This window comes from Haliotis cracherodii, unplaced genomic scaffold (genome assembly GCF_022045235.1).
Source record: "Haliotis cracherodii isolate W230 unplaced genomic scaffold, xgHalCrac1.p SCAF_18, whole genome shotgun sequence".
Lineage (NCBI taxonomy): Eukaryota > Metazoa > Mollusca > Gastropoda > Lepetellida > Haliotidae > Haliotis > Haliotis cracherodii.
The window spans coordinates 22,518,301-22,542,712 of NW_027266273.1; the positions used below are offsets into that span (position 1 = coordinate 22,518,301).

The following is a 24,412-nucleotide window of genomic DNA, read 5'->3' on the forward strand; positions in this document are numbered from 1 at the left end:
CCCACACACACACACACCCAACACACACACACACACACACACACACACACACACACACACACAATGTGACGCTTTTGGACGTAGGGGTGTGTATTTCAAATTTCTTATTTTCATATTTCCTCAATCGGTATAATTAAATTGGCAAGCGTGTTAGGAATTCATGCATTTACGTATCTCTTGCCAAGATTGAACTTTCGTCTATTATACGAAAATGCTGCATTGTCGTTATTACCCATGTATATAAACAGCACATATGACTCAGTTGAGTACTTTAACAACGAGGAAGTCATTATCTTTTCCTTGCGTCATATCCGTTTACTCTGATAGTTTGGCTTGAAACTAAAGCAAATGATTAAACAAACATGTACAGAACACGACATGAAGATCAGTGGTAGAACAGGTCTTCAGCAACCAGTGATTGCCGTAAGAGGCGACTATGCTTGTCGTAAGAGGCGACTAACGGGATCGCGTGGTCAGGCTCGTTGACTTGGTTGATGCATGTCATCGTATACCAATTGCGTGGATCGATGCTCATGATGTCAATCACTGGATATTCTGGTCCAGACTCGATTATTTACAGACCGCCGTCATATAGCTGGAATATTGCTGTGTGCGGCGTTAAACAAAAAAAACAACATGTAAGTGACCTGGCTAAGTATGTAAACAATCGTAACAAACATCTGTCACCCGTCTGGATGAGGACATGGTTGCACATACGGCCCGTAGCCCTGCAACAAGGCTGTACTGAAACATAAATCCATGGATGTGTAGTAGTTCTATCCTCCTAAAATAGGCAAGTCTAGATATATGTGTACAGTACAAGTCTAAAAGCTCCAGTCTCTTATAGGGACAACTTGTTCCCATAATCAAGACATTATGATTTAAACTAATAATTATTCCTTAGAGACTTGTGCAAGTTACATGCATAATACATCCCGCTGCTCCTCATCTTCCACGTGTGAGAGACATGCAGTGTCCACCTCTTCCTAATACACGTTACACAAAGACAAATGATGAGTACGAAATCGGCACCGCTAGAAGAGCTCGTAAAATCTCCCAACAACGCCATTACCGTCTACCAAGAACTGTATACCCGTGATCAGTTGTTGTAGACCGTTTCAATCTCATTAAAATCAGATCTTAGTTCTCGCTATCGCTAAACAAAGATCTGAGGACATCCCATTATAAGGGTCACGTCAGAGCGACCTTTCATCCAACCAATCAGAACGTCGCTTACCAGATCATGAAAGTGACAGTCGGAATGTGTTTTCTAATCATGCAACCCCGAAACATTTAACACGGGGTATTCCGAAAGACAGTTACGGGTTTTATGATTATATCCATACAATCTAGGTCATCTATAATTATAAGCCACTCCAGAATGTTCTTTTTATCAGTTTTAATTTTTTTAATCGAGATACGTCAAAATATGTTTCGAAGCGTAGTCGCCAGTTGGGATACTAGTGTCGTAAGGCTCGAGAAAGCTGCCTTCTGATTGGCTAATGTCGATTTCTTGTCAGTCATTTCATTGGTCGGTCAAAATTCGCGAAAGGTCGTTCTGGCGTGACCCGTAATGGGATGTCCTCAGACCTTTGTTCAGCGGTTGCGAGAACTAAGATCTGATTTTAATGAGATTGAGACCGTTTCGACAGCGAAATTGTGTCCATTTCTCTGATGATACGCGTAAAGTTAGTTATATTCGTCACTTGCAAACAAAATGAAAGAAATAGCTGAGTGTAACAGCTCCTTAATTGGTGTTTCAGTGGCTGGGGCTGCTCGACACTGATGAGCGAGTAAATGCCAGGGGCTGATCTCCTACCTTAAAACTGATCGATTCACCGATGCCAACCTTATAAATAAAAAATCCGCTAATAGACTGTTAAGCAAATACGATTTGCACAACAATATACATTAAATTTGTTTGCTCTTATAACGCAATAGTACAGCTATATGCATGACTGCCATCTGTAAATAATTTAGATCAGACAATCCAGTGATCGACATCATGAGCATCGATCAATCTCAGTAAAATCACATCTTAGTTCTCGCTACCGCTTTGTTTAGCTAGGTTACCTGTAGATTTAACGGGCTAACCAGAATTTGAGACCAAACGCGCAGCGTGAGGTTTCAAGTGTTAAATGTTTTCAATTTAGAGGTTCCAAACGTTAGTACATGCTTTCAGTACCTGTCATAGGTTCGAGTGTAGTATTACGGAGTAAAAGAACTGCTTGAGCAAATATTCTAAAATCAATTTAGCGCAGTTAAATCTACAGGTAACTTAGCTAGCTCTACATCGAAAACACAGTATGTTTATTCCCTAAATATACTTCATAAATGGGGCGGTAGTGGGGTTGTTATGGTAGGTGGGCGCACTGGTGCATTCTTCCTCGTGCAACTCAAAACTAGCCGAAAGCTTTATGGATGTTTTTATTCTATTTGGTCTGGTGTTTCAGTAATATCGCCATCCCACTTCACTGAGCGGTCTTTCCCCTGCCTTTTCTGGACCCGGCTGATAACATCAAGGATGTATTATTATAGATCCGTTGTAAGTGCTAGATATACAATAGGATTAGTCATACAGACCCTGATACAAATATATCTAATACAGACCATGTTTGTCAAGTCAAGATTACTGCAGTATATGAAAATGAAGAGAGTCTCCGTGCTCCTTTTTACTATATTTATAATAAGATATTTTAACAACTGTTCTTTTTCTGGAAGATAAGTTCATATCAGAGACTAGATGTTAGTCTACAGTTGGATGCGCACCCAACTGAACGCACAGCTCGCCTAAGTTGCATCTGTGTGGGAACATCTCAAAGAGCGAAGTTCACTCATGCAGAGCATGTTATGCTATAGTTACAGAGAACAGCTACTGTAGGTCAGCTCGATGTGAGAACGCGCTCCTCCTCACATCCGCAAGTCGTGCATAGAGTAAAGAGCTCAGCCATGTCAACTGCGAATCGACGATGATATTTCTGGTAACCACAAAGCTGCAGCACAGAAATGATTTTGTGGTCAACCAGTGTCGCCTTATACCGAGTTGTGTCCCCTGGAAGGTGTCTGCTCTGGATTTCCCGGCAGGAAAAGAAATATTTTTGCAGCAGCAGTTTCAAGATGGCACCTAAATCTGTTTGCATTGTCGGGTCTGGGAACTGGTAAGTTATACATCTAGATATATCTCTGTATAGACCTATATGTGTTTATACAACTCTTGTATCATTTCGCATGCCTTTGCCCTCGGCTCAAGGTCACCAATGTCAACACTGCGGTCATGGACAGTGTTTGTGTATCCTAAATTCGTGATAGCTATGTGATGCAATGGCCATGGCCATGAGCCGTTGATCAACCAACCATTTAGTCAGTGATGTATAATGCAGTTTAATATAGAACTAATTGGCACAAAATTTAAATGTCAGTATTGATGAGACAAAGCCTAACTAATTGGAGATTTTACGTGCGCTTTCCGTCACTATGCGTATTTCGCACACGAATCTCTATCGTTAAATTACAGGTTGATGGTATCAGTTACGTGTGATATGCCCACGTTTGGTGTTAAGAATAAAGTTAATTCCAAGTTTATAATTTTATACAGGTCTCAGATGACCTATAATCAACTTAATATGCAGGCATATTTCAAATTAGAAATGTGGTTTACATAATAGATTTGTACCATTATGAAATGGCTGTTAGTTCCTGTGTTCTATTCTTTTTGTGCGTATGGAGTCTATCTTGACCCTGGTGTCATTGAAATGTACCCTGTGTCTGTTAATCTCGGCAGAACTATGTCAACTGAAATCATCTTGATTAACACACCATTGGTTCATAGAAAACTAATTATTATCAATAATTCTGATCTCTTCATTCTGTGCCTGATAGTCCAGAGCTCCAGATAAGCTTTTGGTGTTGTGGGTATTTTACCCATGCATTTTAAAATCATTGGGTATCAGTAATTCTAGGTGCGTATTCAAATTTCTGTTACCCACTAGTTTTTACACATGTGGGTATTTAAGTTAAATATTTAAAAACACTATTCATCTAGTCCCTGCAAACTGGTGTCGTGTGGGTTCGAGAGCTTTATAGGACTCAAAAATACCACGATACTTCAACAAGAAAGTGTGATGGCAAATGACCATGATGAGTTTGGCAAGGTTGACGGAATGCCAACTTATAATTTCAATATAAGTTGCTCATTTGCTAATCAAATACGCAGGGTTACTTCACAATATTTTGATGATACGCACAAGTTTTATTTTTGTAGCGTATCTGTAATGTTCGTTGCGTATTTGATACGCTTGGATTATATTTTACTGCGTATTTCTGCATTTCTGATGCGTATTTCACGCAGATACGCAGCTTATCTGGAGCTCTGTAGTCAGTGTACATTTCGATACAATCTGCATCTCAGCTAATAAAGTCTATTTGCTGTCACTAAAATATACTGACAGAGAAAAGTTACGGCATGTAGACTCAATTAACATTTTTGGCAAAGATAAATATGTCCCCGACCTATCTCCCCAATTGAATGTTGGCCTATGCAGTGTACCATGACTTTCCTGTGATATCTGTTTTATGACTAGCTGTAGTCGAGGTGCCAGTAGTGTTTCATTGTGTGCTCTTTTGGGTGGTAATATATTAGACTATATAGCCTGGGTACATGTAGCTATATTGAAATAGATCCTGGGTACAAAACAATGGTACACAGGACGAGATGACAACATCAATATAAAGATGTACCAATCAGTTATCATATGAAAGGCTGAACTCACAGCAGTGGTAGATCCAGGGTTTGGGGGACATGGGTGGTCCATGCCTCGATTTCAAAACCTGGACGACCAAGGAAATCCTTGGGGACCAAGTCCTCTTTTACAAGTGGCCAGCTATCATAATCTGGGTTTGTTTGACGTCAGACTCTATACTTTCAGAAGCCACAGGCCAAATGACATTCATTTGTTATTGTGGCTATATATATGAAACATGACTTCCAGGAAATAAGGCTGACAGTGAGGCCCGATATTTGATCTTGCACCTCTAATAAGATGATATGGACCAGGGATATGAGCATTGTTAATAATATCCACCTTTGGTTTGCCTCGCCCGTTGGAATGGGTGTTGGAGGTTAAAAGTGTATCACAATATCTTGCAATGCACATTTGACCGTATTGGGGAACGTATCACGACCTATTCTAAAATTCTAAATATTTAATTCAGAAGCAATCTCATACATTAAGGTATGAACTAAAGTTCAAAAATGGAACAAAACAAGATGCTGGTACAACATAATGTTTACTCATTCAATAAATACACAGCCATCTCGGGCAGCGAAGGCATTTAGCAAGTATATAACACATGATAAAAATCCCAATTTGAAACACCTGATATATCAAGCATGAAAAAATGATATTATGATACGTATCGCTGAAAGAATGAACCTCAATTCACCGATATGCCGGAATTAATACCTCACACCTTTACTAACCCAGATGATAAAAAAATCACATAACATAATTGCCAGAAATATCGACCTTGTAAAAGTTGTATCCCTGCATATGAACATTTATCTACTTGATGCTAACTGTGTAAGCTGAGGATAAGCAACAAGTTCTGCTGGTTCATAAACTGCCGTTCAGATTTTGGTTGATTGCAGGATTTGCAAAGCATGTGTACTGTCAACAGATATTTTCTAAATCTTTTCATGTTTTTAATGAAGGTGCGCACCTGATTTGATGCACTTTGCGAAGTAAGACACGTTTTATTACAATAAAGATCTTGATTATCGATCAGATTGTCTTCACTGGGTGCCACCATTTTGTTTGAAGCAAATGCAAGTGATATCAGAGGTGGAATCTGATTGGGCAGTAGGAGGGACATAGAAAGGACATAACTTGTAATAGCCAGTGGTGGCGCTATGATCAAACCCAGAAATTCCAACGTTGTTCAGCAAGGGTCTGAAACTGGACTTTTAGAGTCAGTTAACTCCCTTGCCCCGGAAAATGGTCTCTGTTCTTGAATCAGGAATAGTATAGGAAGCTGGCAGGAATAATTTGGTGTTTCAGATTGGCATCCATCTACACTTGGCAAGTAGGCAAGGGACTGACCATTTGATATTTTGGGGGGTGGACCTGGAATTTTATTGGACAAAATAAATAGTCCCTGAAAATTTTGAAAACAATAATTATACTTCAGACCTTTCAATAAAAAGAAATTGCCAGCCACAAGAATTTCATTGTTGCAGTGTGTTTTTCTTAAAAAAACCATTTGGGGTCATAGTTTTAAATAAAAAAGATATCTGGTTTTGTAGAGAAGTTGAAAAATATCTAATCTTGATATAGTAATCCCAGGAACATGGATTATCCTATCGCTTATCTGCCACTGTTTACAGGCCTCCATCACATGACTGGAGTAGTGTGGACTTTTGTTGACAGGACCCTGTCACCTTGTGAGTCAGCTGCACACTATATGTGTCATATGGTTTTTGTAGCCATTATATGTGCATATGTGTCCCAGATAACATAATGACACAGGCTAGGGTGTGAGGTCTGATTATTTATTTTCTGTCGTACATAGTAAATTAAAAGCTAATTATTAAAACATGATTAATATATACAGAACTACTATGTACCACGTGGTATTGAAAGGATGTGCTACGCGTGAAGATCCCGGTTATAATATGTCTTCAGCAGCCCATGCTTGTCGTAAGATCTGACTATCCTTTTCATAAGAGACGACTGAAGGGAATTGGGTCGTCAGGCTCGCTGACTTGGTTCATGCATGTCATCGTATCCCAATTACATAGATTGATGCTTATGATGTCAATCACTGGATTGTCTGGTCCAGACTCAATTATTTACAAACCGCCGTCATATAGCTGGAATATTGCTGAGTGCGGCGATAATTACCAAACAAGCAAACAAGTGAAAGGATATGCTCTGACACAACTGGTTTATTTATTTCAGGGGGTCGGCTATCGCTAAGATTATCGGATATAACGTCCAGAGACAGCCAGATGAGTTTGAGAAGAAAGTGAAGATGTACATGTATGAGGAGATTGTGGACGGACGCAAACTGACAGAGATCGTCAACACTGACCACGAGAATGTCAAATATCTCCCTGGGATAAAGCTCCCCGAAAATGTGGTATGGTCATGATTGTTTCCTTCAGTTTCAGTTTACTAATTGTTAGAAGTTGACTGATGACAAAGTAGACACAATGTATTTTACTGTAATGGCGGCATTACGGTATTGATCCTTATGCCACTGTCAAGCAGGGGTGAATAATGAACATGGTACAGAATATATATGGGAGGTGGAGGATTATCAGTAACAACAATTGCATGCATGAGAGAGATTAACATGAGTTAGGTCTAATAATAACAACAGAAGGATAGTACTGTAATAACATGATGGACAGAGAACACATGATGAGGAAGCCAATAAACTATCTTGGGGTTAGAAGAAGAAGAAGAAGAAGAAGAAGAAGAAATGTTTATTTAAGTGTCACTTATTGTACATAAAACACATTTTAAACAAAAGCAAGTTGCCATTAAAAGTACAATATCCAGCCTCTAGGGCTTATGAGACACTCTAAAAGCATTTAAAACATATAACATTATTAAATATAAAACACAAAATAAAAATATTATATACAATGTTAAGACGAGAAGAGATGCACTCTCCTTCTATACATGCTGTATAATGTGTTTGCTAAAAGCGGCTGTAAAATCACTTCTTGCATCAAATAAGATAATTGCTGAATGCTATTAAAATAATAAAAGTCTTGATTTAATTCAGCTGCCTTGTGTAGTAGTTGATATCTCAGGTCACTGTATACAAAACAATCTATTAAAAAGTGTGATTCATCCTCAATAACATAATTATTTTTTTCTGCACAAAATTTATATATTCTATCATTTAAAGGAATAGGTGGCTTGGAATAGAGGCCTGTTTCGACTAAGGAGGTTACCACACCTAAACTTAGATAAAACACTTCGATAATCCCTTCGCTTCACACATTTAACATAGTGGCTCACATTCACATCTTAGATGATTCAGGCCACTGACTTGAGTATTTGCAGACTGCCATGGAATAGCTGGAACATTGTTTACCATTGTTTACTGTGACATAAAACTAAACCAACAAACACACAGCAGAGGACGCAGTAAATTTCTCTATTATTGCTTGTGTTTCGTTTCAAAATCCTGGATGACCCAATCGCATTTATGTCAAAGTTTAAGGTCATCATTGAGATTATTGGAGAAACATGGTTGTATCCTACTTTTATTGAATATGGAGCAAAGAGTATTGACATGAGAGGATGTCCCTTGTATGTCCAGGTGGCAATCCCGGACGTGATCGAGGCGTGTACAGGGGCAGACATGTTGGTGTTCGTCCTCCCGCATCAGTTTGTCAAGAAGGTGTGCGAGCAGATGCAGGGGCACATCAAACCAGGGGCTGTCGCCATCTCCATGATCAAGGTCAGTCACAGGATGCACAGCTCACCTCACTTCACAGGGGTCAATTAACTGCTGGCCCACTGGCCCATGACCAGTTAAAATTACAAAGGGTTTACTGAAACAAAGTAGATAGCCCATCTGGCTAGTTAAAATTTCACCCCTTCTCTGTGTATGTTTACTGTTTTTAATAGGACCATCTCAGTAGAATGACATCTGGTTGCCATTTTGTAATGTGTGCAACAATTTCTTTATTTGCTCATAAATCACAATACAATGACGCAAATCAGCGTTAGAAACTAACAGTTTTCGTGCACTAGTCCTCATAATAAAATATAGCAAAACCCTTAAAAATGGCAAATTTCTACTTGTCCTTATGATACCTTTACCATTGGGAAGTTTGGCAAGGACTATAGGACTAGTGCCAATTTCTAATGCTGCAAATGGAAGCCAAGATTTAATCTCAGGGTGCAGGAAAAATGTTTGAGGGTGAGGAGTTCTAAAGTTTTGAGAGTCCAGCATGGCGGCTACGTGACCTCTGGTTCGGCGACTTTGCTGCCTCCACCATTTAGTTGTAGGCCAGTAAGTTAGTTTGAAGAAGGGCCAGTAACTTTTATAAGGCGCAAACCCTGCTGGTTACATGCAAATCTGTTGTTAAACTTACCCCTGCTTCACCATGGTTTAAATCCTTCTAGACTAATCACTGATTTTGCTAGAAACACATGGAGAAGGACATGTTCTTACTTTTGATAGGACATTTTAACATGTTATTACCAAATTTGAATACAATTTTGAGGACATTTTGGATTAAAGTCAGTCAATGTACTAGAAACCCAGTTGGTCAACAGCTACTTTGCACGTGTTTCTTCTGTGTCTAGATTTTGGGAGAAAATAGGTAGTTCTTGATTTTCAGTCTACTTGATTGTTGATTGTTTATATGCTTTGGGAAATTAAAAAGGGAAAACATACTGATGGAGACATCTGGAAATTCTGTGAAATTTGTGGTACTAATTATACCGTCTCTGTCTTGTTTTGAGGTTTCTTTTGTACGTAGGTCTAATTATTCTTCTGCAATATTGTTAATCGTTATTGTTAAGGCTTTTGCATCAGTATATAATTTAAACAAGGGTTATATTAAGATATGTTGACCTGAATGAATCATTATCAGTACTTGTTAAAGGATGTTCCAGCTTTTTGATTGGCCTGTTGCCATCTTGTAACAGGTATAAAATTTGGCAGGCCCAGGATCTCTAGCTCGTTTTTATCATGTATTGTTATGTATTGTAATAATGTTTATCCTTCACTACTAGTTTTAAATATCTCTGTGATACTCTAGTTATTTTACTGTCCTTTGTTGACAGGTATTTTAGAAAGTTTACACATATTTCGTATGTATGTTTAAATTGTAGTCACGATATGGCTGAAATACTGCCGATGTGACTGTAAATCTTAACTCACTCACTTACTAAAAGTGGCAAAAAACCATACTCACTCACTGGCAAAACAGGTCTAATTGTCTCACACAATACTCACCGAATAAAAGTTATAAAACGTGTGAACCTGTGATGATAAATTTGTTACAAGTCACAAGTGGGATTTTCATTCACCTGGTCCAGCCCCATTCACCCAACTAGTGGCACATGTATATGATATTATTCCTCTGATGTGTTTCAAGCATCACTGTGCCCGGAGTGGATCTTTAGTTGTAAAGAATGTTTCAGGGTTTTGCCATCACAGGGGGAGGTATTCAGCTGATATCTCACATCATAGCCCAGGAACTAGGCACTGAGTGTGCTGTTCTCATGGGTGCTAATCTTGCCAAAGAAGTTGCAGAGGAGGAATTTTGTGAGACAACGATAGGTAGGTTTACAGAATACTGGTTTACATCTGGTCAAAAACTGAAAACAAGTAATAGAAACACTAGCTTGCTACAGACTTTCTTAATGTTAAAGGGGAAGTGTACACGCAAAAATCACTTTTTTCTTTTTCTAAACAAAACGCAATTTTAGAATTAGTTAGTATCTGTGTTTGAAAATATTCACTCATTTTTTTCACAGTGAAAGTAGGAAGCTCACAATAGTGTGAAAGTGATATGCCGTTATGAGGCCTTCGTTTTACGAGCGAAATAGGCCTGAGTTATCCCCCTTAGATTATGACGTAATTGGTGCCAATTCAACTGGGTCCCTGTCTATTCTCAACGCAAAAGATATCAAGGACCAGTTTGCGGTAAAACAACATGGTCTACGACACACTCCGGCGCAGTGGTGACTCAGCATAACACAATTCTGGCTGGCATCTGAGATGCTAGAATCACAAAACTGTACCTACACCACGTGAAGCGGCTCTAACAAAGCATGATGACGTCATAATGTTTATCAATTGGCACCAATGACGTCATATTGCAAGGGACATAAGCCATGGTGTTTTTGTTATGGAAATAGAACACTTGGTAAATGTGAAAAATATAAATCGTTTTAGTGAAAAAAATATGTTAATTAAATATGATGTTTTTTATATTTTTGTCTATGACACTTCTATGTTAACACTTTTAATGTGGAAAAAGTACAAGAAAAAAAGGTTCATTTCCGTGTGAACTTGCCCTTTAAGGGCTAACAGAAATGTGTGCTCAAAGTAAACTAGCAACTCCTCACAGCAATTACCTCTCCCGGAACCCTCTACTGGTAGGATAACGAAGTGCTATATGGAATGGAGCTTGGAGAATCAACTACAAAAGGGACATAACTCTATTGGTTCTATTGGGATCAATTACTGATGTTTACCATTGAATGATAATGTCTTACACTTAGTCCTCAAACTTTTCATTCATTTGATTGTGTAAATGAAGGTCTTGTTGACCGGACGTTTAAATCTTTGGATCTCGCATGCAATGCTTCATACGGGCATAAACTGACATCCTGGTACTTGACAGTTCAAGTTGTGCAGTGAATGTGATACCATACCAGCAGACATACTCCAATAGGTTCCACTGTAGACTACGGGAGTTCCTGTGTCACATAAAGGGTTTGTTGAGATGTGTTGTCATTGCCAGGATCCAAGACAGACTCCACTGGCCAGCTGTTCAAGGACCTAGTGGAAACTCCTTACTTCAGAGTTGCAGTCGTGAAGGATGCAGACACAGTGGAGATGTGTGGAGCTCTAAAGGTACACAATTCATTATATTGATAACAGCTTTGTTGTAACTGAATTAGTTCAATGTAGGTCGTGAGTGCAAGATGTTTTATGCTGCCTTTAGCAATAGTCTGGAAGTATTTGGAAAGAAAATATGGCGTGTGCAGATCATCTTCTCGAGGCAAGGGAGTTGTCTGACTATAAAAGTCCAGTTTCTGCCCTTGCCAAACAATGTTTGTGTTATGGACTTATATTTTGGCTGGACTAACGAGACTATGCATAGTCCAATCAAAATCATGCAACGGAATCGAAATCCAGTTCGTAAACTGTCATGCAGATTTCGGTCGATTGCAGGATTTGCAAAGCATGTGCACCGCCAATTCATTGTCAACAGATATTTTCCAAACCTTTTAGTGTTTTTAATCAATGTGCTCGCATGATTTGATGCACCTCGCCATGTAAGACCCGTTTTATGATAATATAGATCTTGATTATTGATCAGATCGTCTTGACCCGGTACTGCCATTTTGTTTGAAACAAATGCAAGTAATGAAATCGGATTGGTCCATAGGAGAGGCTCAAAAGGGACATAACTCATATTAACCTTTGGTGGCACTACGATCGAGCCCAGGAATTCCAGCCTAGTTCGGCAAGGGTGGATACTGGACTTTCAAAGTCAGTTGGCTCTCTTGCCTTCGGAAAATGTGTGCAGATATGCCTTTACCACTGTTATGAGATTTAAAGACAGATACTTATGCTAAATGTCATCATCATACTGTGTTATGTGGTAAGATCTTGTCAAATTGGATGAAATCAGATTATCAATACAAATGGATATCCCAGTCAACACCTCCTGTAGATTTGTGCTATGAAGGACATTGAAACAGGCACTAAGGTACTTCTGTCTGTCGATGGATGGATAAATTCTCAATATGAGTCTGGCAATTTTGAAAAGGATGCAACAGTATATCAATCAATTAACTTTATTCAATCAGTGTTGTAGGCCATAGGCCCATGATACAATGGTAATACAGCATATCCATGCCCCAGTTAAATAATTACTGTTGGAAATTTGTGGTAAAATCATGATTGATGATTCGAAATTATCGAAATTAATTTCAATTTTAGTCCTCATGCTTTCTGTTGATGTAGTGAAGTGCAGTACATGTATGTCCTTGTTGTCTCCAGAACGTGGTTGCCATTGGCGCTGGCTTTGTAGTAATATGCAGTACATGTATGTCCTTGTCTCCAGAACGTGGTTGCCATTGGTGCTGGCATTGTAGTGATATGCAGTACATGTATGTCCTTGTTGTCACCAGAAAGTGGTTGCCATTGGCGCTGGCATTGTAGTGATATGCAGTACATGTATGTCCTTGTTGTCTCCAGAACGTGGTTGCCATTGGTGCTGGCATTGTGGATGGCATCAAACAGGGAGACAACACCAAGGCGGCTGTCATTCGCCTCGGACTTATGGAAATGATCAAGTTTGGTGAAGAGTTTTTTCCAGGTAATGACAAGTGCAGCCACATGACATCAGTCACATGTCATAATGTCCCCGCCCAACAAAGTTGGCTGGGGATATAGAAACGGGCTCTGTCCGTCCGTATGTCCGTCACGTTTCATTTCTGGAGCATAACTCAAAAACCGTTCAATATTTTTTCATGAAACTTTGCAGGCCTGTCAAGTACATGCTGAACTGGTGCCTTTTGCTATTTAGAAATGTTAGAAATTTTTATTTTTTACGTTTCCATGGAAATAAGATGGACTTAGGTTCCAAACTCTTCTTTTTTTTACAATTTCCTTGACAAATTCCACCTCGGTTAAAAAAGGTTAGGGTTTGTTTACATTTAATTATGTCATAAATTCTGCAACAGGCGCGGGGGATGTAGCCACGTTAGTGGCAAACTCTAAGCATATATTATCAAAACAACCATCAGTATCTTATTACAGCTACAAATCCCATTTATATGATAGAATACACATCAAAATATAACAATATATACGTACAAATATAAACACTCAAATACCAACCTCGTCTCAGGGACGCGGGCTCCTCACGGCGAACCCAACAGTAATGCTCTGTATGTGCATCTTATAACTACTAATAGATTGACACAATTAGGTAAAATATTTTTGGCACGCTCAATAGTGGACAATGTTGCAGACTGTATATGTGTTTTGTAAAGATCCTACCTTTGGAGTCTCCTTCAAACTAGAGTTGAAACCGGAAACAAACCTGTATTTTCCTAGATATTATGATGCATAAGGCTGCGGAACATTTCCAGAGATAAATAGAAAAGCTGTCATGTATCCCACTTTGTTTGGTTTTTCCTCAGAGATGTCTGAATCCTTTCAGGGTCAAGGAGGAATACCTTCTTTGAGAGTTGTGGCATCGCTGACTTGGTAGCTACGTGCCATGGTGGACGTAATCGCATGTTGGGAGCGGCGGTTGTGGAGTCTGACAAGGTAAGGGTATCGCTGACTTAGCAGCTATGTGCAGTGCATGATGGGAGTGGAGGTTGTTGAGTCTGACCAAGTAAGGGAATCGCTGACTTAGCAGCTATGTGCAGTGCATGATGGGAGTGGAGGTTGTGGAGTCTGACAAGGTAAGGGTATCGCTGACTTAGCAGCTATGTGCAATGCATGATGTGAGGGGAGGTTGTGGAGTCTGACAAGGTAAGGGGTATCACTGACTTAGCAACTATGTGCAATGCATGTTGGGAGCGGCAGTTGTGGAGTCTGACAAGGTAAGGGAATTGCTGACTTAGTAGCTATGTGCAATGCATGTTGGGAGCGGCAGTTGTGGAGTCTGACAAGGTAAGGGTATCGCTGACTTAGCAGCTATGTGCAATGCATGATGGGAGTGGAGGTTGTTGAGTCTGACCAAGTAAGGGAATCGCTGACTTACCAGCTATGTGCAGTGCATGTTGGGAGCGGCAGTTGTGGAGTCTGACAAGGTAAGGGTATAACTGACTTAGCAACTATGTGCAATGCATGTTGGGAGCGGCAGTTGTGGAGTAAGGGAGGATTTAGTTGAATGTCAGATCCATTATGTTTGGGGTTTCTTGGAACAGCTGTTGTACAGTCTGACAAGATAAGGCACTGTTGCGTAGTCTCAGAATGGCTGTTGTTGGGTTTGACAAGGTAAGGGAGGATTACGTAGTCTCAGAACAGCTGTTGTAGAGTCCAACGAGATATGGGACTGTTGTGTAGTCTCAGAACAGCTGTTGTTGGGTTTGACATCGTAAGGGAGGATCACGCTGTCTCAGAATAGCTGTTGTTGGGTTTGACATGGTAAGGGAGGATCACGTCGTCTCAGAAGGGCTGTTGTTGGATTTGACATGGTAAGGGAGGATCAAGCCGCTTCAGAATGGCTGTTGTTGGGTTTGACAAGGTAAGGGAGGATCACACTGTCTCAGAACGGCTGTTGTTGGGTTTGACATGGTAAGGGAGGATCACGTCGTCTCAGAATGGCTGTTGGTGGGTTTGACATCATAAGGGAGGATCACGCTGTCTCAGAATGGCTGTTGTTGGGTTTGACATTGTAAGGGAGGATCACATCGTCTCAGAATGGCTGTTGTTGGGTTTGACATGGAAAGGAAGGATCAAGCCGCTTCAGAATGGCTGTTGTTGGGTTTGACATGGTAAGGGAGGATCACATCGTCTCAGAATGGCTGTTGTTGGGTTTGACATTGTAAGGGAGGATTACGGCGTCTCAGAGCAGCTATTGATGGGTTCAGACAGTGAATAGGTGATTATGTTGACTGTTGGATGTTAGGGGGATTGCCAGTGTATTTTCAGAGAATGACTGTTGTGGACTGGAGTCAGACAAGGTAACAGAGGACTAAGTAGTCTTAGAACAGCTGTTAGTCGGATAAGGTTGGAGAGGATTACGTAATCTCAGAGGGACTCTTTTTTGTGCAAAAATCAATTGTTTAATTTGGATTGTTTCTGTAAACAAGGATATGATTGCTCAGAGAAATCTATGATAGATGCTGTACCAAAACACTAAACCAAAACACATTCAACTGGGCTCCACTCAACTTGCCATTTGTTTTCGTGGTGAACTATAAACTGTGCATCTGTAAAGGTTCACATAGGCTAAGTAAGGCCTCAATTGCCTCAGATTTGTGATCTCCCTTAATAAGGTTATAGATTTTAAGTGTTGTATGTACCATACTATTTCTTACAGTACAAGCCAGTTAAATGTGGCAGCTGTGTATGTTACAATAATGACTTGTCAGAGGTTATGATGTACTAACACTAAAACACTACTTTGTTCATGATTCATGACAACAAGATTTATGTTTACCTGGTGTGCCTTTCCTATACCTGTGCATGTCAGAATACATCATTGAGCCAGCCATGGTATGGTGATGTCCCCCCACCCCCGACCTAGATGTACTGAGTTGTATCTATTACAGCATGCTTTGTACTTTGTTCCTTTCACACATTTTGTGGCTGTCTTAAAAGTAGAACTTCCACTTAGTGTATGATGACACCAACAGTGTTCCATACTTTCAGACAATTCAAGAGCTGGAGAAGGAGATATTGAAGGGCCAGAGTTTCCAGGGGCCTCTCGTTGCCAGGGAGGTATGCAGTATGCTCGAAGAAAAAGGACTGTGTGACAAGTAAGTGGTTCAGAATTGGCAAGGTATCTTCCAAAACAGGGCAAACGTGTGTTATGCCAAGAGAGTCTGTGTGATAGTGATGGGTCAGTTTCCATGTCTACCGTGTTCCGGGGATAAAGTGATTATGTGTGATGGTGAGTCAGGGTTAAAGAGGGCTGTGTGATTGTGAGTCAGGGACAGAAAGGGCTGTATGATGGTGAGACAGGGACAGAGAGGACTGTGTGATAGTGAGTCAGGGCTAGAGAGGGCTGTGTGATAGTGAATCAGGGTTAGAGAGGGATGTGTGATAGTGAGTCAGGGACAGAGAGGGCTGTGTGATAGTGAGTGTGTTAGAGAGGGCTGTGTGATAGTGAGTCAGGGTTAGAGAGGACCGTGTGATAGTGAGTCAGGGTTAGAGAGGGCTGTGTGATTGTGAGTCAGGGTTAGAGAGGGCTGTGTGATTGTGAGTCAGGGACAGAGAGGGCTGTGTGATAGTGAGTCAGGGTTAGAGAGGGCTGTGTGATGGTGAGTCAGGGTTAGAGAGGGCTGTGTGATGGTGAGTCAGGGTTAAAGAGGGCTGTGTGATTGTGAGTCGGGGACAGAAAGGGCTGTGTGATGGTGAGTCAGGGACAGAGAGGGCTGTGTGATGGTGAGTCAGGGAGAGAGAGGGCTGTGTGATGGTGAGTCAGGGAGAGAGAGGGCTGTGTGATAGTGAGTCAGGGACAGAAAGGGCTGTATGATGGTGAGTCAGGGACAGAGAGGGCTGTGTGATAGTGAGTCAGGGCTAGAGAGGGCTGTGTGATAGTGAGACAGGGTTAGAGAGGGCTGTGTGATAGTGAGTCAGGGACAGAGAGGGCTGTGTGATTGTGAGTCAGGGACAGAGAGGGCTGTGTGATGGTGAGTCAGGGACAGAGAGGGCTGTGTGATAGTGAGTCAGGGTTAGAGAGGGCTGTGTGATAGTGAGTCAGGGTTAGAGAGGGCTGTGTGATAGTGAGTCAGTGTTAGAGAGGGCTGTGTGATAGTGAGTCAGTGTTAGAGAGGGCTGTGTGGTAGTGAGTCAAGGTTAGAGAGGGCTGTGTGATAGTGAGTCAGTGTTAGAGAGGGCTGTGTGATAGTGAGTCAGGGCTAGAGAGGGCTGTGTGATAGTGAGTCAGGGTTAGAGAGGGCTGTGTGATAGTGAGTCAGTGTTAGAGAGGGCTGTGTGATAGTGAGTCAGGGCTAGAGATGGCTGTGTGATAGTGAGTCAGGGCTAGAGAGGGCTGTGTGATAGTGAGTCAGTGTTAGAGAGGGCTGTGTGATAGTGAGTCAGGGTTAGAGAGGGCTGTGTGATAGTGAGTCAGGGTTAGAGAGGGCTGTGTGATAGTGAGTCAGGGTTAGAGAGGGCTGTGTGATAGTGAGTCAGTGTTAGAGAGGGCTGTGTGATAGTGAGTCAGTGTTAGAGAGGGCTGTGTGATAGTGAGTCAGTGTTAGAGAGGGCTGTGTGCTAGTGAGTCAGGGTTAGAGAGGGCTGTGTGATAGTGAGTCAGGGTTAGAGAGGGCTGTGTGATAGTGAGTCAGTGTTAGAGAGGGCTGTGTGATAGTGAGTCAGGGTTAGAGAGGGCTGTGTGATAGTGAGTCAGTGTTAGAGAGGGCTGTGTGATAGTGAGTCAGGGTTAGAGAGGGCTGTGTGATAGTGAGTCAGGGTTAGAGAGGGCTGTGTAATAGTGAGTCAGGGTTAGAGAGGGCTGTGTGATAGTGAGTCGGTGTTAGAGAGGGCTGTGTAATAGTGAATCAGGGTTAGAGAGGGCTGTGTGATAGTGAGTCAGGGTTAGAGAGGGCTGTGTGATAGTGAGTCAGGGTTAGAGAGGGCTGTGTAATAGTGAATCAGGGTTAGAGAGGTCTGTGTGATAGTGAGTCAGTGTTAGAGAGGGCTGTGTGATAGTGAGTCAGGGTTAGAGAGGGCTGTGTGATAGTGAGTCAGTGTTAGAGATGGCTGTGTGATAGTGAGTCAGGGTTAGAGAGGGCTGTGTGATAGTGAGTCAGGGTTAGAGAGGGCTGTGTGATAGTGAGTCAGGGTTAGAGAGGGCTGTGTAATAGTGAGTCAGGGTTAGAGAGGGCTGTGTGATAGTGAGTCAGGGTTAGAGAGGGCTGTGTGATAGTGAGTCAGTGTTAGAGAGGGCTGTGTGATAGTGAGTCAGTGTTAGAGAGGGCTCTTTGATAGTGAGTCAGTGTTAGAGAGGGCTGTGTGATAGTGAGTCAGGGTTAGAGAGGGCTGTGTGATAGTGAGTCAGGGTTAGAGAGGGCTGTGTGATAGTGAGTCAGTGTTAGAGAGGGCTGTGTGATAGTGAGTCAGGGTTAGAGAAGGCTGTGTGATAGTGAGTCAGGGCTAGAGAGGGCTGTGTGATAGTGAGTCAGTGTTAGAGAGGGCTGTGTGATAGTGAGTCAGTGTTAGAGAGGGCTGTGTGATGGTGAGTCGGATATAGAGAGAAGCAGTGTGTGGTGTGCGGTTCTCCAAAGAGAGCAGCAATAACTGGTAACATCTGTTGGGAAAGCAACTTCGCTTTTGTTTTAAATGGGTTTGCGTCATCAACAGTATTGAGGATATTAGTTTTCAAGATGTGAAGTGGATACTGCCAGTACCTGTTTCAAGCCAAATTGGTCTATTTTCAGTCCAGATGTGTCGAATTGGAAGTGTGGCCTGTGTGCAGTTCTCAAAAAGCACAGCAATAACTAGTAACATCTGTTGGGAAAGGAACTTCACTTTTGTTTTAATTGTGTTAGATTGAACACTGTGTAGGGGGTAGGAAACAGGTGATACAACAAGGACCGTGTGTAGGGGGTAGGAAGCAGCTGATACAACAAGGACCGTGTGTAGGGGGTAGGGAGCAGCTGATACAACAAGGACCGTGTGTAGGGGGTAGGGACAGCTGATACAACAAGGACCGTGTGTAGGGGGTAGGGAGCAGCTGATACAACAAGGACCGTGTGTAGGGGGTAGGGAGCAGCTGATACAACAAGGACCGTGTGTAGGGGGTAGGAAACAGGTGATACAACAAGGACCGTGTGTAGGGGGTAGGGAGCAGCTGATACAACAAGGACCGTGTGTAGGGGGTAGGGAGCAGCTGATACAACAAGGACCGTGTGTAGGGGGTAGGGAGCAGCTGATACAACAAGGACCATGTGTAGGGGGTAGGGAGCAGCTGATACAACAAGGACCGTGTGTAGGGGGTTGGAAACAGATGATACAACAAGGACAGTGTGTAGGGGGTAGGGAGCAGCTGATACAACAAGGACCGTGTGTAGGGGGTAGGGAGCAGCTGATACAACAAGGACTGTGTGTAGGGGGTTGGAAACAGCTGATACAACAAGGACCGTGTGTAGGGGGTTGGAAACAGATGATACAACAAGGGCCGTGTGTAGGGGGTTGGAAACAGATGATACAACAAGGACCGTGTGTAGGGGGTAGGGAGCAGCTGATACAACAAGGACCGTGTGTAGGGGGTAGGGAGCAGCTGATACAACAAGGACCGTGTGTAGGGGGTTGGAAACAGATGATACAACAAGGACTGTGTGTAGGGGGTAGGGAGCAGCTGATACAACAAGGACCGTGTGTAGGGGGTAGGGAGCAGCTGATACAACAAGGACCATGTGTAGGGGGTAGGGAGCAGCTGATACAACAAGGACCGTGTGTAGGGGGTAGGGAGCAGCTGATACAACAAGGACCGTGTGTAGGGGGTAGGGAGCAGCTGATACAACAAGGACCATGTGTAGGGGGTAGGGAGCAGCTGATACAACAAGGACCGTGTGTAGGGGGTTGGAAACAGATGATACAACAAGGACAGTGTGTAGGGGGTAGGGAGCAGCTGATACAACAAGGACCGTGTGTAGGGGGTAGGGAGCAGCTGATACAACAAGGACCGTGTGTAGGGGGTAGGGAGCAGCTGATACAACAAGGACCGTGTGTAGGGGGTAGGAAACAGGTGATACAACAAGGACCGTGTGTAGGGGGTAGGAAACAGATGATACAACAAGGACCGTGTGTAGGGGGTAGGAAACAGGTGATACAACAAGGACCGTGTGTAGGGGGTAGGGAGCAGCTGATACAACAAGGACCGTGTGTAGGGGGTAGGGAGCAGCTGATACAACAAGGACCGTGTGTAGGGGGTAGGGAGCAGCTGATACAACAAGGACCGTGTGTAGGGGGTAGGGAGCAGCTGATACAACAAGGACCGTGTGTAGGGGGTAGGGAGCAGCTGATACAACAAGGACCGTGTCTAGGGGGTAGGAAGCAGCTGATACAACAAGGACCGTGTGTAGGGGGTTGGAAACAGATGATACAACAAGGACTGTGTGTAGGGAGTTGGAAACAGCTGATACAACAAGGACCGTGTGTAGGGGTTAGGAAACAGCTGATACAACAAGGACCGTGTGTAGGGGGTAGGGAGCAGCTGATACAACAAGGACCGTGTGTAGGGGGTAGGGAGCAGCTGATACAACAAGGACCGTGTGTAGGGGGTAGGGAGCAGCTGATACAACAAGGACCGTGTGTAGGGGGTAGGGAGCAGCTGATACAACAAGGACCGTGTGTAGGGGGTAGGAAACAGCTGATACAACAAGGACCGTGTCTAGGGGGTAGGAAGCAGCTGATACAACAAGGACCGTGTGTAGGGGGTTGGAAACAGATGATACAACAAGGACTGTGTGTAGGGGGTTCCTTATGGCATGAAAGGATTCAAATCCCATAATCACCACAATCCTGATCCTTTCTGTCAGTACTATAACCATTTTCAATGTTTTCACCTACATTTTGCGTCACTGTACATCATTGACAGGCCATAATGTACAAGACTTTACAAAGCAGCATTAAACCAAGTCACTCGCTTCATTCTTCAGGTTTCCAATGTTCGTAGCTGTAAACAAGATTTGTCAACGAGTCATGGACCCGAAGCTCTTCATATCCTGCCTTAGGAATCACCCTGCACACTTGTAAAACCCCATCCTGCATCTCTACACAAGGCAGCGTCCATGTTGAGGAAAGCAGAGATAATTACTATAATGCACAAGTATTAAGAGGATGTATCCAGATGTTTTCTGTAGTCACTTCAGGGTATACATTTGTATAGCTGATGTATTGAAATTACCAGTGAAAAAGCTCAGTGAAAGGGACAGCCAGTATTGAACCGGTGGATATAGTTGAACAGTATTTGTAGGATATGATATATTAATCATGTTGATGGTAGTGATACAAGAACTGATGCTATTACAAGAATGACAGGGAGACAGATGAGATGGACAACAGCTGCTGGGCTTGGAAAACATTGCTCACTACTTGATTACTGAATACTAATGTCATGGAAACAGACATGTTTCAAAAGATGTGTGCTAGGGCTGGGACGAGTCCAAATTTACTACCCGGGTACCCACCCCCTAATTACCCAACCCTACCCGGGTACCCAACCCCCTATTACCTGACCCTACCCTGGTACCCACCCCCCAATTACCCGACCCTACCCGGGTACCCACCCCCCTATTACCTGCCCCTACCCGGGTACCCACCCCCCTATTACCTGACCCTACCCGGGTACCCACCCCCCTATTACCCGACACTACCCGGGTACACCCCCCCAATTACCAAAGATATGAAAAATCAGAAGGAATGCGAACTGTTGTGACTTGTAGTGTAACCACAGAGTTCTAGATACTTTTTTTGTCATTAAACAACATATCACATGAATAACCACGAATCCGGGTAGTCCTGTGGGTACCCGGGTCTTACTCCGTACCCACCCGACCCAGGTACCCGAGCTACCAGTCCCAGTCCTATTGTGTGCCGATATACTGAACAATTAAAGGGATCATGAATTATTTATTTTATTTTTTGGTAGTGAAGACTGAGCACACAATTTATGTATCAAATATCCCTAAAATATTCATGAACCCTAAGTTTTGTTGCGAGTATGTGCATATTGATATCTTTATGTGCATCTGTCCTCATTAAACCAGTGTCACTTAGCTAATGACATGTTTTGTTGCTTTCAGCTTCTAGGGATGGTTGTGCAAACTAGTTGATTAAATAATAGTGATAGTTGTTGACAGCAAAGATGAGCTTGTTGTTGACTAGTAGACTCGTTCCTTGAGGCATATCACTTCCTTTATTCCTACACATAATGACGAACAAGCATAATGTATGTGTCAGATGAGGCTAGCATCTCAGTGCTCACAAGTGTAGGTAGATTCTAATACATGTACGTCATTGTCTGAATTATTTGCACAAAACATCTCAGGTAATACTTTTGTCTGTTTTGCTGAGTTGAGTTGAGCTGTTATTAACAAAGACCTATACTCTAATGGCAGTGAATACATATATGTCCATATATACTGCTGAAAAGAAGTAAAGGACCACCCGATTCTTTCATATACCGTATCCGACGTATTAAGCGCCCAGGGCGCTCTCAAAATTAGAAATAGGGGGCTCTTATTGGAATATTATTTTGAGTTGAAAGATCGTAAATTTCGTGGTTTATGCCGACAGCCTGAAATGTTTATATACGACAGATAGATTTTTCCAGAATTTCATTGCTCATAATCAAGGGTGCATATAACATACGTGTGCGTATTATACACAAATAAATAAGTCTTGTGTACATTAATCAACTGGAAGGGGTGCTAATTGAGATTGTTCACTAGCCAGTATATTAACAAATATCGCCGTGGGCGCTTATTAGAGCAGGGCGCTTATTACGTCGAATACGGTAACTGTCATGGCATCACAGATTAACTATAGCAGTATGAAAGAATCAGGTGGCCCTAAGCTTGTTTTGAGTAGTAAACATTCTGTTTATTTTGTCCTCTTCATTTGTGAGACACAAGACTTTTGTTTTATATGACAGGAATCTATGTTTGTTTTATCAGACCCATTACAATTACGGGAAATTACCTTGATGCTACAAGTAATAAGCATAAGAAAGTACTATCGTTTGTCTTGTGAAACTGGTGTTGATGGAAGAACTCAATTGAGGATTTTACCTTGATTTACAACAGTATGGGTCCAGGGGACCCCCATTAATTATTTTTATGGGTCCTAGCTGGCAATATGATGGTCCTATAAAATAATGAAATGGTGTAGTGTACTGTACGTTTTGATAATTACTTCAGAATCTGGAATGAATCAATGATCATGTGGACAGTGGTGATGGATGAAATTCAGACACCCGTAACTGCTTAATAAAAGCTGAAGGTTCAATGAATATTATTGTGCCTCCCTCATGACACAGTATATTCTTTTTCTGTGTTCATTCTCAACATTTGTGCAAACTGGACACACATTTCTGCGTCGCCTATAACTCTGCCATTGGTCTGGAAACCGATTTAAGTATCTATTGTGAACTGTCTCAAATACACCATCGACATATTGCTGCTGGTACCCCCTAATGCAGGGTAACTGTTATATTAAATTACATTTTGTTATATATCTCAACAGCAGCTTTGTTGGTCAGGTGCGTGCATTGTTGTCACCTGGCTGTGGATGTTTTTTCAGGGCTCTGTTACAACCACCAATGAGCTCACAAAATATTCTTGGGGCTCAAGTTATGTTTTGCATATTTAAGTTGGCTGTCATAATGTGTTCTTTAGTTTGTTGAAGTGTATTTTCTTTTTCAGTGTATTTGCTAGATGGCTTTGTAGTGATACCTCATGAGTAACATGATCATTTTGATGTGTTTATTTGCAATAATTTGTCGACCTTCATTGCATGTTTGAGACCAGTGAAAAGATTATGTAAATACTTAAAGTGTCCCACTAATGTTGAAAAGCAGCAAACTTTTCTCACCTGAGTTTCCTAGCTCCAGTCATACTTACTTACCTCAGTACAACTGGACAATTGGCAAGGACATCGTGCTGAAATGCTAAAAATTACAATTTTTAAAAGAGATTGTGTAGAGAGTCCTTTCATTAAAATATTTGGGCAGTAAAACCTAAGAAGCCTGGACCACTACAGTAAATATTACCTCTACTCTTGATCAAGTATTGAACAGGTGCTTTATCTAGGATTCCAGATCATGTACAGTATCTTCATGTTAATTACCGTATTCGACCCAATAAGCGCCCATGTCCCAATACGTGCCCCCCCCCCCCCATTTTCCCGGATGCCCAAGTAAGATTTACTCACCTGTTTTTTACATACAGTCAAGAATTTTTTGTAGTCGGTTAATGAGGAGATGTTCACCAGTAAAACGTATATAAAA

The 24,412-nt window shown here is 42.0% G+C and overlaps 1 protein-coding gene across 1 annotated transcript; it reads left to right on the plus strand.

The window, feature by feature from the left end:
- The first annotated feature begins 2,875 nt into the window (after positions 1–2,875).
- Positions 2,876–22,576, plus strand: LOC139465413 (glycerol-3-phosphate dehydrogenase [NAD(+)], cytoplasmic-like). The gene is made up of 9 exons (XM_071247124.1): positions 2,876–3,158; positions 6,957–7,137; positions 8,335–8,475; positions 10,173–10,311; positions 11,501–11,613; positions 12,967–13,087; positions 13,937–14,046; positions 16,105–16,211; positions 21,063–22,576. Exons 1-9 carry the CDS (start codon positions 3,007–3,009, stop codon positions 21,157–21,159), a joined length of 1,161 nt encoding a protein of 386 aa, XP_071103225.1. The 5' UTR covers positions 2,876–3,006; the 3' UTR covers positions 21,160–22,576.
- Positions 22,577–24,412: the final 1,836 nt, after the last annotated feature.

What these genes read in the sequence shown, in the direction of transcription:
- LOC139465413 (XM_071247124.1), top strand. Translation starts at nt 3,007, where the DNA reads ATGATTTTGTGGTCAACCAGTGTCGCCTTATACCGAGTTGTGTCCCCT. An exon ending in ATTGTCGGGTCTGGGAACTG is followed by an intron (nt 3,159 to 6,956) that starts GTAAGTTATACA and finishes TATTTATTTCAG; the next exon opens with GGGGTCGGCTATCGCTAAGA. An exon ending in AGATGTGTGGAGCTCTAAAG is followed by an intron (nt 11,614 to 12,966) that starts GTACACAATTCA and finishes TGTTGTCTCCAG; the next exon opens with AACGTGGTTGCCATTGGTGC.